The sequence below is a fragment of the Ammospiza caudacuta genome, chromosome 6 (assembly GCF_027887145.1).
Source record: "Ammospiza caudacuta isolate bAmmCau1 chromosome 6, bAmmCau1.pri, whole genome shotgun sequence".
Taxonomy (NCBI): Eukaryota; Metazoa; Chordata; class Aves; order Passeriformes; family Passerellidae; genus Ammospiza; species Ammospiza caudacuta.
In genome coordinates, this window is record NC_080598.1 from 12,209,779 (window position 1) to 12,225,381 (window position 15,603).

Consider the following 15,603-nt stretch of genomic DNA (forward strand, 5'->3'; position numbering starts at 1 on the left):
GTGAGGATGGAGAGCAGGGTGGGAATGGGGTGCAGAGATTGGGATAGGATAGGATAGGATAGGATAGGATAGGATAGGATAGGATAGGATAGGATAGGATAGGATAGGATAGGATAGGGACGAGCTCAGCTCTGCTTCCTTGGGCCCAGGGGAGGCTTTGGCAATGATCCCAGAGCTCCTCCCATAATTGGAGTTGCTGCTGAGAAACACTCAACTGACTCACCAGCACTGTCTTCACTGCCAGCATTCCAGTGCCCCCAGCACCACCAGCATCCCTCTGCTGATGGAGGGACTGTGACACCTCAGGGAAAAGAAATGAGGTATGGTAGAAACCAGTCAGGAGAGGGAAGACAGTTGGAGAATGGGACATTTTGGGAAAGAATGTTTCTAATCAGGAGGAGCCTTTTGCAAAATATTTCATTTGGAGCTTTTCACAAAAGCCACTTCCTCTGTCTCAACAAGGCAAGGATAAATATCTCAAAGAAAGTGACATTCTGACATAGTGAAAGCTGCAATTTCCAACTCCCCTTTGACGCCATCAAGCCCTGCACAGCAACCAGGACTGGCCAAAGAGTGAAGCCAAAAGGACGGGAGTGGGGAGCTCCTGGTGAGCTGGGCACTTTCTCCTTCATGTCCCTGACCTGGCAGGAGCCGCTTTAGGACATGGATCCCAAAGGAGCAAGAGGGACCAGGAAGCGCCGCTGATCTGCACAGAGCCCTTTGCCTGCTGCTGCCCCACAGGGAACAGGTCAGTGGAATGTTTGCCTTCCTCCCTACCCCACCTTCCTCTCCTGCAGCAGCTGCTCTGTTCCTGACACCCTCTCCCGGTGACCGCAGTGCCCTCCCCAGCTCCCCCCTCCTCTGTCTAGAGCTTCCTTTCTGTGTCTTCTTCTGAACTCCCAAGCTTCCTACCCTTGTCTCCCAGCAATTTCCACTGCCCTGTTCCCCTGCACATCCCATCCCTCCCCAATGAATCCTTCCCACTGCAGGGAGCTGCTGAGGAGCCACATGGTCCATCCCTGGATTCTCCAAGCACTCACTGCCCATCCACTCTGACCACAGCCAGGGGCCACATCCCACTGCCTGCCCAGCGTCCATCCATGGAAGTGACCACCGTGTCCTCACCCACCGAAGGAGATGATCTGTGTGAGACAGATGTCACCAGTGTAGCCATACACAGTGTGACCCTGCTCATCTGAAGAGTCAGAGCACAGTCCCGTTCCCAGCCTGAAAACCCATAACTTTGGCATCTTCAAGCTGCCTGTTGCCGACTTCCTCTTCCTTCTCCTCACCGTCCTCTCTGCCCTCCTCTTCCTGGTGGAGGATGTGTCCTGCTCTCCTGTAATGCCCCTGCTGTACCTGCGTTTCCCTTTCCAACTCTCAGTGGTCTGTGCTACAGGGGGCTGTTCTGGCTCAGGCCTGCTGGCACTGTGCTCTACATGTACAACATATTCCAGCACTGCCGCTGGGACCTTTCCAAGCAAATGTGGCTGGTGGTGGGAAGTGTCCAGTCCTGGGCCTTCTTTGCTCTTCTCACTGTCATTCCCATGGTGACATTCCTGTGCCACTCACAAGAGCAGGAGCACTACAGGGCACCTCTCATCTCCATGTACACCATCATCCTGTTCCTTTTGGTTGCTCCCGTGGCCATTTCTGGCACAATTGATTTCATTAGAGCAAAGTGGGGCTCCCAGCAGCAGCAACCCAAGAGGCGTGACATGGTTCTCCACCTCACTGCACTCTCAAATCGCATCCTCACCTTCTGCCATTTCCTGCAGCAGCTTGGGTACATCAATGTGCTCTCCCAGGCTGTTTTCCTGCTCACCTGTACCAAGAGCAGCCTCAAACACCCCCTTCATCTACTTCTGGGCAGGGAGCTCCTGGAGAGCCTTTTCCATGGTGAGTTACTGGAGGCATTGTACAGTGAGGTCCCTCCAGTTCTCCCTTCAGAGGGTCTTTGAGTAGCAGAAAGAAAGAACAGCCCACATCACTGAGTCCCCCAGAGACATGGGGATGTGAGCCTGTGGATGCCTTCCACTGATCTGCTGAAGGACCTGGGCCAGAGGCTGAGAGCTTTTGTTTATATTATTCAGGAATAACTGATGAATAAATATCCACAGGAACACCCTCCCTGTGGTGGTGTATTTCTGCAGGAGAAGGGAGCAGGAGCATTGCCTTGGGTGATTTTTGTGGGATGCTCTGCAGGGAGCAGCACATTGCAGCATGGCTTTCCTCCTCCCTCCTGCATCCACATGGCTCCAAGCAGTGCAGCTGGGCTCAGTGCTGTTCCCCAGCTCTATTCCCCATGGAATGACCCTCATCGACTCTGCCCCAGGGAATGAACTCCATCTCCTTTGGCTCAGCAGATGAGTTCCATGGTGTTTCCAGGGAGCTCTTGCCTGCAAAGAATGGGACACCTTAATCCCTGGGGACACACCCAGCACAGGGTGGCAGTGATTTCCCAAATCCCTGCATGGCTGGTGCCTCTGGATGGCAGGAGAAGGGTTGGGATCACAGGGAGCATCCTTCCCCTTCTGTCCAGCAGAGCCAGCCCTGCATTCCCGGCTGATGAGAAGGAACACCAGGTAGGGCTGCAGAGCTGGGGAGGGACAGCAACATTCCCTTATCCTTTCTGTGGGAATTTATCACATTCTAGAATTCCAGAACTAAATCCTTGTATGTAAATTGTGAACTCCACTGATCCTTTGTGCCTGTACCAGAGAGTACACGAAATATGGAAATTGCCAACACCAGATGCTTGGACCATTGAATTGCACAGAAATATGGGGGTTCTGCTGCTCTGCTGCAGAATGGGACCATCCATCCTCTGGTTCCCCAGCATCAGTGTCCAGGGAAGCCCTTGAGCACCTCCATCCTGAACCTGGCCACCCTCAGGAGGAGCTGCACAGCCACTCTGCACAGCAGCTCCAGCCACAGTCCAGCCTCTCCTGATCTTTGTCATTCTGTAACCACCCCTCAGTCAGATTTGGATTCATGGTTTCTGTTTGATTCCACTGTGGAAGTTCCAGCCTCTGAATTTGTTGACGAAACAATATCCAGGCTTCACTTCTGAGCCTGTCTCTGTTAAACAGTGTCCAAAATGGCTCATTTCCTTCTTTTATCCCATTCTAAAGCCTCTGGCTGGTCTGGGAGCAGGGCAGGTCCCTGTCTCATACCAGAGCCCTTCCTAAGGCATGTGCCTGCAATGGTTGGGATGATGTTGGCAGTGCCAAGAGCTCCTGATTCCTGCTGGGAGAGACCTGGGCAGCAGCCACATCTCTTGCTCAGGGGGAAGTTGTCCCTCCTTTTCCCACTGCCTTAAATCCAGGGGAAGGCAATGTGCCACTGCTTCTGGAAAGGGAAGTGAGAGTGAAAGCTGTTGGTGGTGAGTCAGGCTTTGGAGATAAACATGAGGGTAAATACGTGAGGAGCATTTATGCACAGAGTTCTTAATGATTTATCGAAGACACAGACTTTGAGGTTTGAGAGGGTTTTTCTCCCCCTCTCTCACATTTCCTGTCCATTGGAAAGACAAAACTTTCCAAGGTACTACCTCTTGTCCTGGGAAGAACAACTCAGCCAGGGCGTTCCTCCCAAGCCAATACAAGGACCATTGTCCTTCCATGTACTTTTCCTGCTTCCTAGCACCTTCATTGTCTCCAGTGTGATCCAGGACACTCCCTACTTGAGCTTCCTTTCAAAAGAGCAAGAACTAAAAGCAAAAGGCTTCCTGGCTGTCCCTGCCCATAGAAGAAGGAGAGATGGAATGAGATGACCTCTACCGTTCCTTAAAACCTGTCCTGGGTGACTTTATGAGCTGAATTTTATCCCCATTCATCTGCTTAGCCCAGAAATAGGTTTTGCACATTTCAGACAGGTTCTTGAGCAAAGAGGGGCAGAGCAGATGCAGCAGTTTGTTTCCAGAAGCTGCGTTCACTCCTCCCCATTGCTGCTCCCAGACCGTGCTGTCTGCAGCACAGACAATGCAGCACAGAGCCCTCCTTTACTTTTAGTTTTTTTCAGCTAGCTAAGGCAGAGAAGTTTCCTGGATTGTGGTTTTCCTTTTGCTTGGAACTGTTCAAACCTGCTCTGGACTGAAAACACAGAAGAGCCCTGGGAGCTCACACCTGTGGCCCACCGGGGCCTGGGACGTGGCATTTTCCAGCACCAGAGGGACTGATAAGGGACTGAGTGAGCCAAACTACACTCCACAACAAGGACTGTCTGAATTTGCCAACTCTTCAGAACAGCAAGAGATTTTATTTTTTAATATTGTTTTAATTTCTTCTCCTTGTGTATACTTTGCATGTTAAATAAACAGTTTTTTCCACTTTTCTCTAAGAAAATCTTTTCCAGAAACAGCTGGGGAGGGGCAGCTTGAATTTATTTTCTAGAGGGATCCCATTTGGAGGTTTCCTCCCAAATTTACCCTAACCAGGACACAATCCAAACCATTGCAAGAGGATTCCTCATTACATCCAGCATCCCCCCCAGGCAGAAGTTCCCCCCTGCTGCACACAGCACCAGCGTGACAGAGCTCAAGGAGCATTTGGACAATGCTCTCAGGCACAGGCTGGGCTTGTTGGGATGTCCTGTGCAGGGCCAGGAGCTCAACACCAAGATCCTTGTAGGTCCCTTCACACTGTGGATATATTATTGTTTTATATTCTGATGACTCTGTTTCATGATTATTCCACCTGATGATGACTCCCCTCTGCTGTCCCTATGCCCTGGCTCTGGCACAAAAGCCTCAAAAGCCCTCTGGAAGGCAACACTACCAGAGGGGGTGAATTCCTTTGCACAGCTCCCAGCCAGGCAGTCAGTCAGAGGGAGGGCACTGCTCTTGGCACAGGTGAGCAGGAGAGAGGGGCTGGGAGCAAAGACAGAGAAGTCAAACGCCCTCAGCAAGAGCCAGTGCCCAAAATCAGCAGTGAAGAAGGGGAAGGAGATGACAGGAGCAGCAGGAGCAGGGCACAGGGCTTCCCTGGCAGCTGTTTCCATGAGCAGCACAGGAGCCTGGCCAGCAGGGCCAGAGCAGAACAGGGCAGGCTGAGCACTGAGAAGGGGCAGCTCAGCACCAAGGCCATGGGCACCAAAGGGCAGCAATGGAGGGTGGCAGTGAGCAGCAAGGAGAGCAGCCAGAGCAGGGCACACAGGAGTACCGGGAAGCACTGGGAGCAGGGGCAGGGCCAGCAGGACACGGGAGGACAAACAGAGCTGTGACAGCACTGAGGGCTGTCAGAGAGGACACAGCAGCAGTGAAAGCCAAGAGGATGGGGACCTTCAGCCCAGCTGTCACACCCCACGAGCCCAGCTGGTGGCAGAAGCTCTCTGGGACAGAAAATATCCCCAGGGTGATGGTGATGGAGAGCAGGAAGGTGGAGCCAGGCATGGCCGGGCTGAGCACACAGGGGGTGATGGGGTTCCTGTGGATGCAGAAGCTGAGGAGCCAGAGCACAGCCCCATTCCCACCATCCCACACAGGCACAGCAGCAGCAGCAGCGGGAGTGACAGGACAAGGGGCAATGGCTTCCTTCCCCACTGACAGAGGGTGGGGTCAGATTGGATTTTGGGAAGAAATCCTTCCCTGTGAGGGTGCTGAGGGCCTGGCTCAGGCTGCCCAGAGGGATGGGGTCAGGTAAAAACAAACAAAAGGGTTCCCATGTCTGAGGAGGAGGAGGATGAGCTCTAATGAAGGGCTGGAAAGAGGACCACAGTACCCCAAAACCTGGTCCCTAATAGCTTTCATTGCATCATCTGGGGGATTGGCAGTAATCAGGGCGGGCTCTAAGTGCTGCTGACCTGGCTGCAAGCAAATGAGTGCTGTCCTTCCCTTGGGCTGTGTGAGCCTGCATTGCAATCACAGAAATGGGAATTCTCTGCTCTGTTTGTTTTCTTGGGGCCAGGGAAGGTTTTGGCAATGATCCCAGAGCCCTTCCCAGAATGGGAGTTGTTTCTGAGAAACACCCACATGCTGGCACAGTGCTGTGAGCACTTCCAGCACTGCCAGCAGCACTCCAGTGCCACCAGCCTTATCAGCAGCTCTCTGCTGCAGGAGGGACAGTGACACCTCAGGGTAGATAAATGAGGAATGGTAGAAACCTGCTGAGAGAGGGAAAGCATTTAGAGAACGTCCCATTTGGAAAAGAGTTTCTAATCAGGAGGAAATGAGGAGCAATTCAAAGAAATCTGCATGTTGACCTACTTCCTCTATGGAAAAAATAGTCAACACTAATAAATCAGAGGACAGGAAATTCTGACATTGCAAAAGATTTAACTTCTGTCTCTCCCGCCGAGCCTTGGGAAACAACACCAGGACAGGGCACAGAGATGAGCCAGCAGGATAGGAATGGGAAGTTCCTGATGATCTGGGCACTTTCTCCTTCATGTCCCTGACCTGGCAGGAGCCGCTTTAGGACATGGATCCCAAAGGAGCAAGAGGGACCAGGAAGCGCCGCTGATCTGCACAGAGCCCTTTGCCTGCTGCTGCCCCACAGGGAACAGGTCAGTGGAATGTTTGCCTTCCTCCCTACCCCACCTTCCTCTCCTGCAGCAGCTGCTCTGTTGCTGACACCCTCTCCCGGTGACCGCAGTGCTCTACCCAGCTCCCCCCTTCTCTGTCCTCCGCTTTCCTACCACATCTCCTGCTGAACTGCCCAGACTTACTGCCTTCCTGTCCCATCCCACAGTTTCCACTGCCCTCCTCCCCTGCACATCTCGCTCCTCCCCACTGAATCCTTCCCACTGCCAGGAGCTGCTGAAGAGCCACATGGCTGATACTGGGATTTTTCAAGCACTGACTGCCCATCCACTCTGACCACAGCCAGGGGCCACATCCCACTGCCTGCCCAGTGTCCATCCATGGAGGTGACCACCGTGTCCCCATCTCCTGCCTCACCCACTGAAGGAGATGATCTGTGTGAGACAGATGTCACCAGCGTGGCCATACACAGTGTGACACTGCTCATCTGCCTCTGTGGGCTGGCTGGGAACGGGGCGGTGCTCTGGCTCCTCAGCATCAGCTTCACCACCAACTTCATCTTCACCATGGCTAGTGCTGTCTTCCTCTTCCTCCTCCTCATGCTCCCACCCACACTGCTCCTCCCTGTCGAGGATGTGGTCTGCTCTGCTATTGTGCCCCCGGGGTCCTTGAGCTTCCTTTTCCGGCTGTCACTCTTGTGCTCCAGCCTGGGGCTGTACCGTGTGCTGTTCATGAACATCTCAGGGTTAGGCTCTGCAGCCTTCAGTTTCTTCTGCTGCTGCTCCTCTTTCTTTTCTGAGTGCCTGCCATGCATGGTGATGAGTGCCCTGCAGTGGCCTTCTTTGCTGTCATTGCTCTCAATCCAACAGTGGCTTCCCTGGGCCAGTTTCATGAAGAGCACTGCCATGGCCTCTCATCTCCATGTGCACCCTCCACCGCCTCCTCTTTGCTCCCTTCATGCTCATGTCCAGCATATTCTTCTGCATGCAGGACTCATGTTGCTCAGACAAGGGCAAGCCCAAAAGGCTCAAAATTATTTTCTTCCTCTCTCTCCTCATCACTCTCCCCCTCAGCCTCTGAATTTCCTGCAGCAGCTCAGCTGCACCATTCTGCCTTCCCAGCCTGGTTTCCTGCCTGCCTGCATCAAAAGCATCATCAAACTCATCATCTAATTCCAGGTAGGGAGATGCTGGAAGAACTGCTCTATCAGGTCCTCAGGAAACCTCTCTGGAGGGTTTTGTGGTGCCAGAAGAAAACACTGCCAGCAGCAATGGTTCCACCAGGGAATGATTTCAGAGATTCCATGGCAGTCTGAGCCCATTGATCCCTTCCACTGCACTGATGAAGCACCCTAGGACATTGGCTGAGGGTTTCCTTGAGTCACCTGTTTAATAAACATCCACAGGGTCACTCTCCCACCTCAATTCCTGCAGGAGAAGGCACCAGGGGCATTGCCAAGGGCCATGTGGGAGGGATGCTCTGCGGGGAGCACATTGGAGCATGGCTTTCCCTCCTCTCTTACTCTTCCTAGAACACCTAAAACCTACTTTGCTGAAAGGGATCCTTCCCAACATGGCTGTGACCCCAGAATTCGCCCTGGTACCTGGTTCCTGCATCCCACTGAGGTCTGCTATCAATGAACAGCACCGTGAACCCTGAGCTGCCTTTGCCCCCTCTGCCAGCGCTTCCCGGCTTCCTCTGGCTGCTGCTGCCAGCGGGAATGTGGCTGGAGGGAGGGGACACAGCCATGGCTTGTGCTCCCTTCAGCAACCATGATGCCCAGTGCCAGAGCTGGGCTGGCACGGACACGATGGCCCAGGGGCTCAGCATTCCCCACCCCGAGGGCTCTGTGAGTGTCACAGCAGAGATGTCCCTGCTCCCGGGTGCAGCGGGGCTGGCGGGTAGGGGGGGAAGTGTCCCCGGGGGTCTGGGCGTGTGGGAGGGAGCAGGAGGCGCCAGGAAGGATCTGGATGGTGCTGATCCCAAATGTCCTGATTGGAGAGCAGCAGAGCCTGGGGGGGAAGAGCTTCAACATAGGGGAGCAGCCATGGGACGGGACGGGATGGGATGGGATGGGATGGGATGGGATGGGATGGCATGGCATGGCATGGCATGGCATGGCATGGCATGGCATGGCATGGCATGGCATGGCATAGCATGGCATGGCATGGGATGGCATGGCATGGCGTGGCGTGGCGTGGCATGAGGAGTGGAGATGGGAATTGGGAGTGATACCAAAATCAGCCAGAATGAACTTTCTAACAAAATGAGAAGCATTAGGAAGCAGAGGACACACAGATGGATCTCTCCATATTTCTGTTTGAAGTGAGACTTTACATAACCACACACAGTCATTAAAGTGTCTTTCGTATCTAATACATAAACATCCCTTTCCTAGGACTCATTTCCATGCATCCACCTCCTTCTCAAAGTCCTTTCCTGGGCCTGGAGGTTCATTCCCAGGGATCCCTGGGGTTGTATTCACTGAGTGCTCTGATATTAATGGTCACCTTGCCTTGAACTTTTGCTTTGGCCATGTGCTCTTGCTTCTTGTTACAGAAATTGCCCCAAAACCACTGCAGGCCTCCAAATCTGTTTCTGCACTGGCTCCAGCCACACTTATCATACTGTGTGATCTGGAGGAGCACATTGGAGCTGGGCTTTCCTCCTCCCTCCTGGGTCCTAGAACCCTATGGCCAAGAGGAGCAGGGACACTGCCGGGGGTCCCTGGTGGACCAAGAGATCGAGGCTCTTCAGGTGGGATGGGGTCCCAGGGGCATCATGGGGTAATGGAGTCTGTTTTGGAATGGCCAGGAGAGGGTCAGAGGAGGTTGGAGCGGGTCTGGAAGCCGTGAATCCCAAATCTCCCCACTGGAAGAGAGCAGAGCCTGACAGGCCACGCTCAGAGTGTGGGAACAGTTCCGTCTGGGAAACCTGTGGGATGTGATAGGATGGCGTGAGGTGGAGAGCGGGATGGGGATGGGGAGTGGGGGCAGAGATGAGGATGGTAAGGGGATAGAACAAGGAAGCAGCTCAGCTGTGCTTTCTTAGGCCCAGGGCATCTTTTTGCAAATATCATAGAGCCATTCCTAGACTGAGAGTTACTTCTGAAAAGCACCCAGCTGCCTCAGCAGCACTGCCAGCACTCCAGCGCAACCAGCAGCTCCAGCATTCTTTGGTGCAGGAGGGAACCTGACCTCTCAAGGAAGAGAAATGAGGAATGGTAGAAACCTATTGTGAGAGGGAAGGCAGTTGCAGAATGCACCTTGAGCTGGGAAGGACTGTTTCTTATCAGGAGGAATTGCACAGGCATTGAAAAATCCACCTCCTTTGTGGCAAAGGAAAAAAAAATCATGATCAGTAACTCTAAGCCTGTGGAACTCTGACACAGCCAAAGTTGTAAAACCATTTCCGACTGCCCTGTGACCCCACTGAGTCTTGGGGAGCAAAAACAGGACAGGGCAGAGAGGGATAGGAGTGGGGAGTTCCTGGTGACGTGGAGATGTTCTTCTGCATGGATCTGACCTAGGAGAAGCTGCTTTAGGACATGGATCCCAAAGGAGCAAGAGGGACCAGGAAGCGCCGCTGATCTGCACAGAGCCCTTTGCCTGCTGCTGCCCCACCGGGAACAGGTCAGTGGAATGTTTGCCTTCCTCCCTACCCCACCTTCCTCTCCTGCAGCAGCTGCTCTGCTCCCGCCACCCTCTCCAGGTGACTGGAGTGCCCTCCCCAGCTCCCTCCTCCTCTTCCCTGTGCTTTGCTTCTGCATCCCTTGCCAAACAGCTCAACCCTCCCACCTCCCTCTCACACCCCACCATTCCCACCACCCTCCTCCCCTGCACACCTCACTCCTCCCCACTAAATCCTTCCCACTGCAGGGAGCTGCTGAGGAGCCACATGGTCTATCCCTGGATTCTCCAAGCACTGACTGCCCATCCACTATGACCACAGCCAGGGGCCACATCCCACTGCCTGCCCAGTATCCATCCATGGAGGTGACCACCGTGTCCCCATCTCCTGCCACTGAAGGAGATGATCTGTGTGAGACAGATGTCACCAGCGTGGCCATGCACAGTGTGACACTGCTCATCTGCCTCTGTGGGTTGGCTGGCAACGGGGCTGTCCTGTGGTTCACCGGGGCCCGCTGTTTGTCCAGGAAGAGAACCAACCGTTACATTCTCATCCTGACTTTTTTGGACTTCCTCTTCCTCCTCTTTCTGGTCCCCTTCACTCTGCTCTTCCTTCTGGAGGTTGTGTCCTGCTCTATCATCATGCCCTTGTGGTATGTGGCGATGTTTTTTGAGGTGCCACTGGTGTCGTACAACTTGTGGCTGTACACGCTGACATTCATCAGCATCAAGAGGTGCAGGTCCATCCACTGCCCACTCTGGCACTGCTGCCACCGTCCCCAGCAGCTGTTGAAGGTGATGCATTGGGGTCTCCTTGGCTTCTTCTTCATGGCTCTCATCGCTGTCTTTGCCTCCATGATTTCTCTGTGCGCAATCCAGCGATCTGAGCACTGCCGGATGTCTCTGTTCTCCATGTACGCCTTCAACCTCCTCTTTTGCGCTCCCTTTGTCCTCATTTCCAGCACAATCTTCTTCATTAAGGTCAAGCCTGGCTCCCATCAGCAGCAACCCAAGAAGCTCGACATTGTTTTCTGCATCATTGTGCTCTTCACTCTGCCCCGCAGCCTCTGCAACTTAGTCCAGCAGTTTGGTTATGCCGCTTTGCCCTCCCCAGTGTCTTTCCTACTTAACTGCATCCACACCACCATCAACCCCATCATTTTCTTCCTGGTAGGGAGGTGCTGGAGGCCCTGCTCTGTGGGGTCCCTCCAGCTCTCCCTCCAGAGGATCTTTGAGGAGCCAGAAGAAAACACTGCCCACAGCCATGATCCTGCCATGGACACAGTGCTCTGAGCCTGTTGAATCTCCCCGCTGCACTGCTGAGGGACTCTGGGACTGTGGCTGAGGGACTGCTTAATTCGCCTGATGAATAAATATCTAAAGTGTCACCCTCCCTCTGCTGGTGCATCACCCAACCCCCTTTCCAGTAAGAGCAATGGCCGATTTGTCTTTATAAACAAGCTGTGGGTCTTCTGGTAGATACAACAAGCACAGGGAGATAAAAGAAACAATGGGAAGCATTTTACTGATTGATGAATGGAAGAAGATATTTCCATTTACAAAGAAACATTAGGTTTTCTGATAAATGAAATTAGACATTGAAAGAGGAAAGAAACAATGGGGAAGAAAAACCCAAAGAATTTAAAATTAAAAGGGAGGGTTATACATTAGAGCAAAATCATCAGTATCGGGCATATTGGGGAATCTGTAGCTCTCAAGTACCTCAGCCAATGGGGAAAGAGAGAAGGGAAATGCAGCTGGGAAATTAGGATAAAATGGGAGTCTGCCTCTCCCAAAATTTTGAGAGATCACAGGGGAATACCCCATGACCTCTCCCTTTGTTCAAATAAACTCAAAAGACTCCTCTGTCTCCTTTTTGGACATAAACCTCTGATGTTTGTGGATAATTTTCCTAAAACCAGGCTGCACTGGGATCTCAGAAAGGCTCCTTGGGCCTCAGCCTTGAGGAGCAGCCCCTGGGCTCAGCTCCTGTGGCGCTGATCAGAAACACCCTCTGCTCCCAGCAACTGCTGCTGTCCAACCACCTCCTGGGCTTTCATCAACAGCCTTGGAAATTCTTGTACTGCCCTGGATGCCACAGCATCCCTGCTCTGCCACTGTCCCAGGAAGCTGCCGGCCCCAAGTGTGGCCAGGCTGAGCCATTGCTGTGAGTGCCGCCCATGCCTTGGGGCCCTGTGAGCAGCGGCCCCAAAGGAGAGCCTTGGAGCTCTGCTGGGCCCAGCAGCGCTGAGCAGAAGCTCCCTGGCACTGGGGCCTCTCCCAGCTGGGATCTCTCCCGGCTGCTGCCCTGGGCTGATCCCCGAACGCCGACGGCTCCTGGGCCCATCCCCGCAGGGCTCCAGGCCCAGCCCTTAGCCCAGGGAGGAGATGCAAAGGGATCCGCAGGGAGCATTTCACTGCCTGCCAGGGCAATTGCTCACAGGCACCTTGCACTCACTCTGCCTGCCTGGCTGGCTGTGTGCGCACACGTCTGCATCTGCTGGGGCAAATGTGGCAGAAATGCTGCTCTCTCAGCTGTGTTAGTACCCGAGACATCTCACTGGGGCAAGCCTGGAAGGAAGTATCAGTCATAAATAAAGTTAAATGCTACTAAGTGATATTCCTCTGCTAAATTGTGCAGTTTAAGGTGTAAGTAGTGAAGTACTGTTAATTTTGAGTGCTGTATAGGTTTTCGGCCATTTTCCATTTAATTCTTACTTACGCTGTCCTTTGGTCACCTGCCCTTGCACTCATGCACAAATACACACACAGGGACAGTACTTTGGTGTGCAGCTGCTTAATATTAAACTTGGTTTTTACTGATGTCCTTGCTGGTGGTTTTGTGCCTTCAGAAATTCTTCCTCTGCCCTGGCTTTGGCCTCTCCCTCAGCAGGCTCAGATGGTGCAGCTCCAAGGGGAGGAGCAGTCCGTGCTCCTCAGCACAGCCACCCCTTCCAGGAGCAGGGTGACATCTGTCTTTGTCACCATTGTGTCCCGGGGCATCAACCCCCTCCCTGTGGCTTCTCTGAGGTCTCTGAGCTGGGGCTGTTCAGCCTGGAGAAGGGAAGGCTTCAGGGAGACCTTAGAGCCCCTTCCAGGGCCTAAAGAGGCTCCAAGAACTGGAGAGGCGCCTTGGACAAAGCCCTGAAGTGACAGGACAAGGGGGAATGGCTTCCCACTGCCAGAGAACACGGTTAGGGGGAATATTGGGAAGAAATTCCTCCCTGTGAGGGTGGAGAGGCCCTGGCACAGGTTCCCAGAGGTGCTCCGGCCTCCCCATCCCTGGAAGTGTTCCAGGCCAGGCTGGATGGGGTTTGAAGCAGCCAGGTCTAGTGGAAGGTGTCCCTGCTTGAAAAGGGTGAGATGAGGAACAAACAACCACAAGTATTCCCAAGGCTGAGGAGGAGGAGGATGAGCTCTGGTGAAGAGCTGCAAGGGGCACCCCAGCACCCCAGCATCTGGTCTCCAATAGCTTTTATTGCATCATCAAGGGTACTGTCAGTAAGAAATGTGGGCTCTGATGCTGATAACCTGCTGCAAGCCTGTCGTGGTTTGGCACTGGCCAAACGCCAGGCACCCACGAAAGCCGTTCACTCACCTTCTCTTGCTCTCAGCTGGGCAGAGGAGAGGGAAACAAAAATTAACAAAGGGCTCATGAGTTGAGATGAGGACTGGGAGAAAATACACTCCAAGAATAGAAAGAAAAAGTTTCAAGTGCAATGCTGTTAAGATACTTTTTTTAAAAGAGAGGAATGAGGTACTCTCACTGAGACTGCAACCACAGGACACTGAATTCTTTCAGAGAAAAAGAATTTATTGCTCCCTTATCAGAAGAAATGAACTTCTTCCTGCCTTAGTCCTGAAGATGCCATCAGGATTATGAGGGAGCAGTTCACGATGACCAGACAGAATCCTTTGTTTGAATGGAATTTATGCACCATGTATGAGATGTATGAATATGCAACAGGCTGTTGCTTTTAAGGGTTAATCCTCTGTTAATGTGTGTCCTTTCTTGGGCTTATTTTGCCCAGAAAGATGCACCTAGACTGTCTGGAACTATTTGTTTTTATTGTCCCATATTATGCTAAATCATAATTGTCCACATTTTTATTTACTCTAATTATATTACTATTTTATAACCATTTTATTACTATTAAACTTTTAACATTTTAAAAACAAGTGATTGGCACACTTTTTTCACAGAGATGCTGGAAGAACTGCACCATGTGTTCCTCAGGAAATTTCTCCAGAAGGTCTTTGGGGGGCTAGAAGAAAACACTGCCAGCAGCAATGATTCCACCAGAGAATGATTTCAGTGATTCCATGGCAGTCTGAGCCTGTTGATCCTTTCCCCTGCACTGATGAAGCACCCTGGGGCATCGCCTGAGGGTTTCCTTGAGTCACCTGATTAATAAACATCCACAGAGTCACCCTCCCACCTCAATTCCTGAAGGAGAAGGCAGCAGGGGCATTGCCAAGGGCCATGTGGGAGGCATGCTCTGCAGGGAGCACACTGGAGCATGGCTTTCCCTCCTCTCTTACACCTCCTAGAACACTTAAAACCCACTTTCCTGAAAGGGATCCTTCCCAACATGGCTGTGACCCCAAAATTCCCCCTGGCACCTGGTTCCTGCATCCCAATGAGGTCTGATATCAATAAACAGCACCGTGAACCCTGAGCTGCCTTTGCCCCCTCTGCCAGCGCTTCCCGGCTTCCTCTGGCTGCTGCTGCCAGCGGGAATGTGGCTGGAGGGAGGGGACACAGCCATGGCTTGTGCTCCCTTCAGCAACCATGATGCCCAGTGCCAGAGCTGGGCTGGCACGGACACGATGGCCCAGGGGCTCAGCATTCCCCACCCCGAGGGCTCTGTGAGTGTCACAGCAGAGATGTCCCTGCTCCCGGGTGCAGCGGGGCTGGCGGGCAGGGGGGGAAGCGTCCCCGGGGGTCTGGGTGTGTGGGAGGGAGCAGGAGGCGCCAGGAAGGATCTGGATGGTGCTGATCCCAAATGTCCTGACTGAAAAGCACCAGAGCCTGAGGGGCAGAGCTTCAACATGGGGTGCGGCCATGGGATGGGATGGGATGGGATGGGATGGGATGGGATGGCATGGCATGGCATGGCATGGCATGGCATGGCATGGCATGGCGTGACGTGGTGTGGCGTGGCATGAGGAGTGGAGATGGGAATTGGGAATGACACCAAAATGAGCCAGAATAACCTTTCCAACACCATGAGAAGCATTAGGAAGCAGAGAACACACAGATGGAGCTCTCCATATTTCTGTTTGGGGTGAGACTTTACCACAGGGGTTTTATCCATCATAACCACACAGAGTCATTAAAGTGTCTTTCTTATCTAAAACATAAACATCACTTTCCTAGGACTCATTTCCATGCATCCACCTCCTTCTCCAAGTCCTCTCCTGATCCTGGAGGACCATTCAGAGGGGTCTCTGGTGGTCTCATTCACTGAGTGCTGAGATATTAAAGGCGAC

At 53.0% G+C, this 15,603-nt stretch overlaps 1 protein-coding gene and 1 pseudogene across 2 annotated transcripts; both read left to right on the forward strand.

Annotated features, from left to right (window-relative positions):
• Nucleotides 1–1,100: 1,100 nt before the first annotated feature.
• LOC131558785 (uncharacterized) lies at nucleotides 1,101–2,019 on the forward strand (annotated as a pseudogene).
• A 6,644-nt stretch (nucleotides 2,020–8,663) lies between these two features.
• LOC131559054 (mas-related G-protein coupled receptor member H-like) lies at nucleotides 8,664–12,933 on the forward strand. Of its 2 annotated transcripts, XM_058807261.1 has the most exons (3): nucleotides 8,664–9,238; nucleotides 9,666–10,113; nucleotides 10,360–12,933. In XM_058807261.1, exon 3 carries the CDS (start codon nucleotides 10,423–10,425, stop codon nucleotides 11,401–11,403), a length of 981 nt encoding a protein of 326 aa, XP_058663244.1. In that variant the 5' UTR covers nucleotides 8,664–9,238; nucleotides 9,666–10,113; nucleotides 10,360–10,422; the 3' UTR covers nucleotides 11,404–12,933. The 2 variants fall into 2 exon arrangements, with proteins under 2 accessions (XP_058663244.1, XP_058663246.1); XM_058807263.1 differs by lacking the exon at nucleotides 8,664–9,238 and having other exon boundaries at nucleotides 9,505–10,113.
• Nucleotides 12,934–15,603: the final 2,670 nt, after the last annotated feature.

Coding starts and splice junctions, on each gene's coding strand:
- LOC131559054 (XM_058807261.1), top strand. CDS start 10,423: ATGACCACAGCCAGGGGCCACATCCCACTGCCTGCCCAGTATCCATCC.